Genomic DNA, 9,857 nt, shown 5'->3' on the forward strand with positions numbered 1-9,857 from the left:
TCAACAAACGTGCCTTGTAATGCTAATGCTACCAGAGCTCATAAAGAAGCAATTTATTATTTTCAGTTTATTGTCCAATAACAATTCATCAGCTTTGGGGCTTAGTTCATTAGTTCACAGGGGTTCTTTTATTTGTTGAGGGTGATTTTAAAAGATGTTTTATAAAATTCCATAGTCTTTCATTTACATACTATCAAAGACCTGGAGACTTTGGCAGCTTTATTACTAAAAATTCAGCACAGACAAAAGGGAAAATGAATCACAAAGTAAATAAATAAAACAGGGCCAGGCGCAGTGGCTCACGCCTGTAATGTCAACAATTTGGGAGGCTGAGACAGGCGGATCACCTGAAGTCAGGAGTTCGAGACCAGCCGGGCCAACGTGGTGAAACCCTGTCTCTACTAAAAGTACAAAAATTAGCTGGGCATGGTGTCGCACACCTGTAATCCCAGCTACTCGGGAGGCTGAGGCAGGAGAATTGCTTGAACCCAGGAGGTGGAGGTTGCAGTGAGCCAAGATCTCACCATTGCACTCCAGCCTGGGAGACAGAGCGAGACTCTGTCTCAAAAAAAAGGAAAAGAAAAAACAGGTAATCCTATGCAAGTCTAGTGCTTAGTCATAAAATACCTATTTCCAATTCAAAACTCACACTCAGTTTTCTGTTTTTAAACCACTGTCATGCATACGCAAATGTAAATTCAGCCATGGGCTGCAAGATTGGCCAATATTAACTAAGGAAAAACTTATACTAAAAGCATTTGTGTGAACCTTATATTCACTTGCAAAGCTATTTGGCATAAAATAAGAGTTAGACAAATTACAAAAGAAAATACTAGAAGTCACAGGTCTCAACATAGAAGATTTAAGTAGCACAAATGTAACTAATTAATAACATCTGAAGTACATTCTCCCACAGGACTGATGACCATCTGGTTGACCTTGCCCTAGATCAACAGGGAAGGCAAACCTGTAAATCACTGTTTTACAAATGTTATCACTCCATTATTTCACCACAAGAAAAAGGGATGGAACATGAATGGGAGAAGAGACTCATTGCTCTATACACCTTGAAATTGCCTATGATGCTTATTGCACCGGAAGTAACACAAGACTGAGTGGTTTCTTCTCAAGTTCCACCCAGAGAGAGACAGGCAGAGGACCAAGTTACAGTGATGGAGAAGAATCAAGACAAAAGAGCCAGTAGGTAAAGTAATTACGAGAGAATCTAAAGGTACTTAGAGATATAAAACAAGTAATGCAAATGACCTCTGTCTAATACAACTTGAAACTATCTGAATTTCTGCAAAACACCTTTCAGTTGCTGATTTTTTATTGGAAAACAGTAATAGAACTTTAGAAATACGAACTAGAAGTATATGCCACATGTATTTAAATATATACTCTTAAATACATTAACCCCATACAAAGCTCTATATTTTGATGTTGAGAATAAACTACTTTGGAGGAAACTTAAAAACCTACTTGGTACAATAGTCAATGAGTCATCATTTGACTAATGAGAAACTTTAAATAATAATAAATTTGAACAGGCATTTCAAGCAGGTACACTGTGAAATCTCCTAAGAAAACTGTATTGAACCAAGGTTTAAAATTTGTACATTTTGACAACTGTTTTCGCCTGATACTTTCCCTATAACTTGTCTATGTAGTTCATTGTAGGAATGTTTAAAATTATTGAGTTACCAATCGTGCAATTTTATTAGATGTATTCTCACTGTTGATACATCTCTTTTAAACAGTATTCAAAACAAGTGATTTTCTATCTCTCTGATTATTTGCTCTGTTTTTCTCTCACTTCCTAAGAGTACCAGTAATACACCTGAGAAGAACAAAATATCAGGAATTATAGAACTTTGAGATCAACAACTCATGTCATATTCTACATAAGTTACAAATCAAGGCAAGTCTTATTCTGCAAGAATCTGTTTTAAGTTTGAGTGCATTTAAAATATTAGGCATATATTATTTTAAATCCCATCATTACTTCTAGTTACTGTATAGCATAGCTGTCACTGTCTTACACAGCTCTGAAGTCTGGTTCTAAAAGATTATACTATGTAATTTCCTTCTGTAAAATATGAATTGCAATTGCTTTTTCAAATACAGAATTGGTTCATTATCTCTAGTAACATACTTTTTGTTGATATTTACATTAGTTTGGATTAATTTTCATGTAATGGAAAAGAAAGCAGGTAGAGACATCTAATCTATTAGGTCACTCCATCTCTATATATACCAGGAAAAATATAGAAAATAGAGGGGAAATTGCACTACTTCTTAATGCCCTTTCTCTTTTATTTGAAAACGTATTTCATAGTTCTAACTTGGGAGGAAAAAGTGTGGGTAGTCTGTAAGATGCTTTAGTAATTAAGGGGCTAAAAAGGATACCTCAAAGGGTCTGTTTTTCCATTCTTCACAACTTAACTGCATGGAGGCTAAGGAAGCAATTAGAAGCTCACACATTCTAAGTTCCAAATATGGCTCCTTCGGTGCTTATGACAACCTTGGGGAAAGCACTGGTGACTTAAAAAGAAAAAAAGGAGAGCCATTTGACTGGCAAGTGTCAGTCATTCTGCTATTTGAAATTTGAGGCCAGGCGTGGTGGCTCACCTCGGGAGGCGGAGGCGGGCAGATCACAAGGTCAGGAGATCGAGACCATTCTGGCCAACATGGTGAAACTCCGTCTCTACTAAAAATATAAAAATTAGCTCGGTGTGGTGGCACGCACCTGTAATCCCAGCTACTGGGTAGGCTGAGGAAGGAGAATGGCTTGAACCTGGGAGGTGGAGATTGCAGTGAGCCGAGATCGTGTCACTGCACTCCAACCTGGTGACAGCGTGAGACACTGTCTCAAAAAAAAAAAAAAAAAAAAAGGAATTTGAGACAAAGTTTCAGAGACACTCTGCTATAGAAAGGTCTGAGAATATATTGTTTATCAAATGAAAGAAAAAGTACTTGCAATGACACTAAAGTTTATGCAGAGAGTTGAAAGAAGTAATAAAATTATAAATGACCTTGATTGGCAGGATGGTGTTCCTCATCCATGTCTTGCTCCATCTGTCCAATTAGTATGGGTTACTTGACTAACCAAATTCATTCATCTGTAAGTCCTTTGAACTATATACATTAAAGCTCATGCAAACCATTCCCTCAGAAGACCTTGCACCTTTTATGTATGTGAAAATCTGAAACCACACCCATTTCCCTAAGCTTCTGAGAACATTTGTATACAACAACAATCAAAAGCATATTTCCAATTATTCTTTTAGGTCCTTTTCAATTAATTAGGGGACTATGCCAATCTCAGGAAATCCTTGTGGAAAAAGAAGAAACACCATTAGAACAACACACGGAGTAACCAGTTTTGAGACTAATGCCCAAAAAATTAATTGGGAGAATTTTTTAGTAATTGAACCTGCATAGCTCTCTCTGCTGCTGAGGATTAGCACAAAGGGGCAATTTCTTAACATTACCAGGTGAATAGTAAGATCAAAGATGCTAGGCTTTGAGCTCGTGCCCATCTCCTCTGTGAGTACACAGGCAAGCACAGAAGAATTATTTTACAAAAAGCAGCATATACTATAAGCATTTTCATAAATACCTCAAATCCAACAGAGGATCTTTGTCTATTAACCAATCATTTAAAATAGCTATTGTCCTCCAAAACGCAGCCCAGTAAATATTTTTAAAATTAATATCCAGTAATATTTATACTCTTAATTTCTGAATCTGGATAAGGAAGATAACAAAACTTAAAATAACATTTTTCCCAGAGTGTTTATCAACTCTCTTACCATCAAATGTTAAATAAACTCTTGCTTGGGGCTGGGAAGATCCTTTTACACAGATAGAACAAATAAATACTCCAATCAACACGCAAATTGTCCGGAATGCCATTTCTTCAGATATGCAAGTTAATATCCAAGGGAAAATACCTTTAAGAGAGAGACAACATGTTTGTTATATCTCATTTCACATTTTAGGAGTAGGAAAAAACAGCAATCTAGACAAAACACCCTATTCACAAAAGAACCATCTGAACTTTTATAGTAATGCAAACAGTAGGAGGTGCTGTGTCTTTGCTTCTGAGATGTGAAAATGTGGATTTGATTCATTTGTGTCTGGAAGTCTTTGCAACAAGAGAAACTTTCATCTTCCAGCAAATTGATGCTACCATCAAAACAGAACAAAGCAGTGAAGAAAAACACTGATACCCAAAGGAAAGCCCAATATTTTAACGGATCTTCTCTCTAGAAATCCATTACATTAAAAAGACTTGAATAGAATTGAGCTAAAAGAATATTACTGGATGAGAACTCTTTCCCCCCACTAACATAACAGCAGCAGCAAAATCTCACATGAGCATTCATGTGTACCTACTCACTTCAATAGTCATTAGCTCTTTTGGAGTAATTGTCTCTGGAAATGGTGTTTCCTTACATAAATCTATGTGTGCTCAATCCTGGATCACTGAAGTCACTGGAATCAGTTATCTGCCATTTTATCCAGATGACCAACAGGCAGTTGTTAAATGATGCAGTTGAGGTAACCATGGACTAGTGCCAAATTCAAACCAATGACCTAGTGGTGAGCAATCCAGTGAGCCATGTATCCACCAATGCGTATTTTAAATAAATCAACCAGAATGTGGGCTGTCAAAATTCCCAAAGATAAATCAAAGAGACAGGTGTCACTGCTTCAAACTATAGATATAAAATTGGTACATGCTATTAACTAATATCTGAATCCCAAGGAAGACCAGATAATGTGTTACCATAAACCTACAGGAGCTCTAGTGGCTACATCATGTAAAATAAACTCAGGACCATTAAAGAAACACAATCATTTTGCTTCTACCATAATTATACAATAAAGTGACCCAAGAGTCCAGTAAAGAAATTTATTTTTACAGGTTACAACAATGCTGATCTTCATTATTTGGCTTTTCAAATTAAAATTTCATAGTCAAAATTATTAATTTCTTTGTAAGAACCACTAACAACTGAAAAAGACAGCTTCATTAATACAGAATAAAAAGAATTAAACGGAATATGCAATTTTAAACAAAAATTGTAAGTAGATTTCCTAGGTGGTGCATATGTTATGAGAGTTAGAAATGAAATTGTACGCTTTTTTTACCACACAGATGGAGGAAACTCTAGAGATGTTTGTGTTGGTAATTTTCAAAAGAAACAGTTTCTTCCTGCTTCCACAACCTCTTCACCCTGTCATCCCTAAATTAACTTAGAAGGAAACTGATTTTATGGGTGACTTTCCCTCAGTAATTTGCCCCTTGGTTCTGTTGACTTCATAGTTAAAGCCAAAAGAAAAAAACTATTAATATGCCTAACCTTTGTTATGTTTACTAAGCAAGTTGATATTATTTACACATTTTTTTTACATATTGGTATCTTACCTTATATGTTTCTCCCAAACGTACATATACAACCAATTGCAAAGAATACTGGTGATACAATGGCAGGTGAAACGAAGATAGTCTACAGGGCAATTTGATTTACATCCCACCTAGTGATGAGACGTGAAAGACTGAAAGCCAAGTGTCTTAAATACACCCCCGCCTCCCCAACAGTATCTTACAACTTCTTCCCTTTAACTCAGACACAGACGTTCCTCTTGGTGTTTTCACTTCTGCTGATCGCAAACTAACAACACATTAAGAAAAGAATTCTCTTATCTCCTCTGGAGCAATTTTGCCTTTGAAGGCACTGTAATACTCAACTTGAAACTCTCCGCAGGTGTCACCGCCTAAAGAAACAACTCGAGCAGGGCTCTCAGCAAGGGGAAAGCTTCCCTGACAAACCGCGTGTGTTCTTAAGAAAATGTCCAGGCTTGAGCATACCAATGTATGAAAAATCAATATACAGGCCAAAAAAGTTATACTTTGCTAAATCTGTAATGCGGAAAATGACCAATTTAGCTTACCGAGGTTGAAAGAAATCAGCGCGGAAAAGTCATCAGTTTGCTACCGGGGTTGGATCCGCTTGTGTCTCCAGTCCTTTTCCCAGACGACCTTATTTTCTAGCACGTCGCAAAGGTGAAATTCTTTCTTCCCGGTCCTCTGAGTTTCTTTGTAAAGGAATCTCAGCGCTGCAGTGCCGCGGCACCCGGAGCTCTTCTCCGCGTCGCTCAATCAAGCACCTCGGAGTGAATGGAAAGTGGCCGGAGGCCGGGGGCGAGCGCTCTTGGTGTCCGATTACAGCGCCGCGGCGCGCGGCTCCGGCTGCCCCGGCGCGCCGCCCAGCAGGCTCGCATCACCACCGCGCAGCCCCGGCCGCATCTCCGCCAGCCGCGAGGCCCCACCCCGAGCGCGCCCGCGAGAGCCTGGCAGGGAGCCGCGGGGGCGGGCCGGGCGGGGCCGACCCTTAGAGCCCGCGGCTGGCCCGACGCAAGAATGCGCGGCCACAGGCTGGAGCCCTAGCTCCGCAACCCTGCTCCTTTCGCAGTCCGCGGCGGAGTGAGCAACTTGCTGGGTGCGCTCCACGGTTTTTGTTGCCTGCGGCTCTCGAAGACTTACACAGGCTTTGCCTGGCCGTAAATATCAAAGTGCAAAGCAGTTGTGGTTTTTTATTTTTGCCAGGGAAGAATCACTGCAGCCTTTTAAGGCAAAGAGATGCGTTTTTAAAAGGACGTGAGTTTTGTCCTTATTCTGCTGCGGTTTTTTTTGTTTTGTTTTTTGTTTTTTGTTTTTTGTTTTGTTTTTGGAGAGGGAATCTCACTCTGTCGCCAGGCTGGAGTGCAGTGCAGTGGTGTGATCATGGCTCACTGCAACCTCCGCCTCCCGGGTTCAAGCGATTCTCCTGCCTCAGCCTCCCGAATAGCTGGGACTACAGGCTCCCACCACCACGCCCAGCTAATTTTTGTATTTTTAGGAGAGACAGGGCCAGGATGGTCTGGATCTCTTGACCTAATGGTCCGCCCGCCTCAGCCGCCCAAAGTGCTGGGATTACAGGCGTGAGCCACCGCGCCGGGCCTCTGTTGCGTGTTTTCTAAAACAGGTCAAGATAAACGACAATCTTGTTGCACAAGTGTATCCTTTTAATGGGTATTGTTTCCTATTGAGTTTCCTTAATGCCCTGAAAGCAGTAATTCTGTTGACCCCTCCACGTTGACTCATATCCAGTACGTTGCCCCCAACCATACTCCCAAACATAATTACACGAAGAAATTATTTGACAATTCTATGTTGAGAGGCTGTTCTGAGTTATGCCAACAGATTGCCATAACCACACATCTACAGAAATACATCAGAGGTATATTTCCAGCATTACTTTCAGGTACACTCGTTAAACTCTGGAACTGACTTTGATGTTTAAGTGAAAATTACTTCTCCGGACCACAATAAACTAGATGTTTAAACATCGGGAGAAATGAGCTTTGATCCCCATAAAACAAGCAGGCACTTGCTTAAAATCACTGTGGGGCACAGCCCAGCAGATGTCACTCTACAGAAGGAACGTGGAGTGTAATATCTCCACCTTATACCTGACAATCCACATAATGAAACAATCATTAAATTCTTATAAACTGTATCATAGAAAACCCCTCTGGGGGTGCAAAATCATTGTTCAGTGGGAAAGTTGAATGAAATCTCAGGTAGGAGGAAGAGGTGAGTGAGACACATCTTTCATGTGTCTGGGGCCCACCTCTTGTGTTCAGTGAACATACACGTGTCTCAGACTCACTGCATAGTCAAGGAACGAAGGATCAAGTCAAATAATGCAAATTTGAGAGTTCAAAAATACTATTCCAGGGCTAATATTATCTCCAAACGTCAAAAAATTAATATAGTAACAACAGTTAAAGTTATTTTTTGTGATGATGCGTGAGAAGATCCTTGACATAAATTTGTAATAAGGAATTCAACCCCCCCAAAACTGACAATATTAAAATCCAGATGTCAATGTGAATAAGCACTGTGCGTGCTTCTCTGAAATACTTCTGAAACTGAGTAAGATCCAGGTTATATACTCTCCACTATTATCCTCCTTCTGATATCTCATTCGGCATTTATATATTAAGCAGGGAGAAGAATAAATCATTAGAAAGATGAGTGTGTGGATTAAATTAATTTAGAAATGTGGAGCTGTTAGAAATTGATCAACAAATTCACGTAAGATGGAATTTGTTTATACATTTTAAGTTTGAGAAAACCACGATAAAGAGTTGCAAGATGAAATGCATCTCAAACGGTGTATTTACAAAGGAGCTTAATTCCAAATTAAATTTACAAACACCAATGAATTAGCTCAATCTGTTACACATTCAGGGGTTTGGAGGCCTTGACAAATAGCTTAGATTTAATCACAGCCCATGAAATTTGTGCTGAAATTCCCTCAATATTGCTCAAATAAACCTCTTTTCAATGTGCTCCTGGGATTTAATGGTATTTGCTTAGCTCTGAGACGTTTACAGTTGGCCACACCTCAAAATGAATCATAAAAATACTGATAGGCTTTAGCCAAGATAGATTCAAGCGCAAGGACACAGTGCTCATGCTTGCCAGAGACTTAGGCCACAGAGTGGAATTTTAACAGTGGCACTAGAAGCCCCTAAGATTAATCTCTGCCCACATTTCCCCACACTGCTTAAAACACCTTGACAAAACAAGACTTGCCTAAGAAACATTTCTGGGCACTACCACTTTTTTAAAACTTCAGCTTTGACTGTCCTTACAAGCGGAAAACAACAGCTAATTGAGAACGCTGTTTTCGGTAAGGGGGACACTAAATGGATCTACAGGAGTAGTGGCACAACTAAATTTAGAGAGCACTAATTACAATGTTTGCACCCAGCAAAACGTTTTAGACGAGCGGCCAAACTAAAATACTTAGGATCACTTTTATTAAGACGTTTTAGAAATGGTGCAGTATCTTACACACTGAAGTGTCTCTGCCTGCCAAGGTGTAGTGGGCATATTTTTAATATTTTATGTTTTTGATGGTCCTGAGGAATGCTATTTAACTTAAAACTCTAGCACCGATTTTGAGTTACATACTTTTCTCCAGGAGTTTCTGCAGCTATACATTATCTTATTTCAAATTTAAAGAAAACAGATTTTTCCCTATTATACAGATGAGTCATGTAAATAAACTTTACCCTAACCAGAGAATATTAATCATTCAGAGGTTAAAAATTGTCTTATTATTTAGTCATAAAAACTGATATTTGTAATAGAAAATAGATTGTGTATTTGCGAGTTTCTTTGCTTATTATCTGCATAGCATTCTTTAATGAAGTTACAATTTTCAATGAGAGAACGTTGAAGGTTTGCCCAAAGTCAAATGGGTAGTAAATATTAGAATAGGAAGAGAAACTCAAGCATGATTGCCTTAATGTCTCAGGTTTTTCAATAAGTTTCAATACTTCCTCTTACCTTTTTTGCTTAACATTTTTCTCCTCTTTTCTACTTCCCTCTCTTTCTCCTTCACTCAACTTCCATATGCCATCCTTTTAAGTTTCCTGAACTGTATCTTTGGAAAGTCTCAACTTCCAATGGTTACTTACTTTATTTACATCAGCCTTACGTCTCCTTGGGTTACATTAGCAGCTCTGAGACCAAGCCGGTCAAACAGGTCTGGTCTAGAAATCTGTGTGTGAAACTGCTACCTGCACAGCAAATAGGCTTTAATATTTCCTCTATCAAATCATTTCTAATTTTTCAATAAGATGAGTGTATCTTTATTTTCATTCTTAATCTATTGCTAATCTGTATTGCTGACTGTTTTTTCTCTGTTGACATGTACCACTCTATGCTTCTCAAATTGTAGGGTTCTTGACATTAAACAAAATAAACTGGCAACAGTGGTTTGCTCTGG

General features: G+C 38.9%; 1 protein-coding gene across 1 annotated transcript in view; it reads right to left on the reverse strand.

The window, feature by feature from the left end:
* The window catches only part of SEMA3C (semaphorin 3C), a 177,229-nt gene extending 170,850 nt beyond the window's left edge, over positions 1–6,379 (reverse strand). Inside the window, exons 1-2 of the mRNA XM_527801.8 lie at positions 5,965–6,379; positions 3,816–3,956 (exon numbers count right to left, since the gene is read on the reverse strand). Of these exons, the coding sequence (XP_527801.2) occupies positions 3,816–3,918 (103 nt within the window). The 5' untranslated portion in view covers positions 3,919–3,956; positions 5,965–6,379. The remainder of the gene's footprint in view (positions 1–3,815; positions 3,957–5,964) is intronic.
* Between the last annotated feature and the right edge of the window lie 3,478 nt (positions 6,380–9,857).

Source organism: Pan troglodytes, chromosome 6 (assembly GCF_028858775.2).
Source record: "Pan troglodytes isolate AG18354 chromosome 6, NHGRI_mPanTro3-v2.0_pri, whole genome shotgun sequence".
In the NCBI taxonomy this organism is placed as follows: Eukaryota; Metazoa; Chordata; class Mammalia; order Primates; family Hominidae; genus Pan; species Pan troglodytes.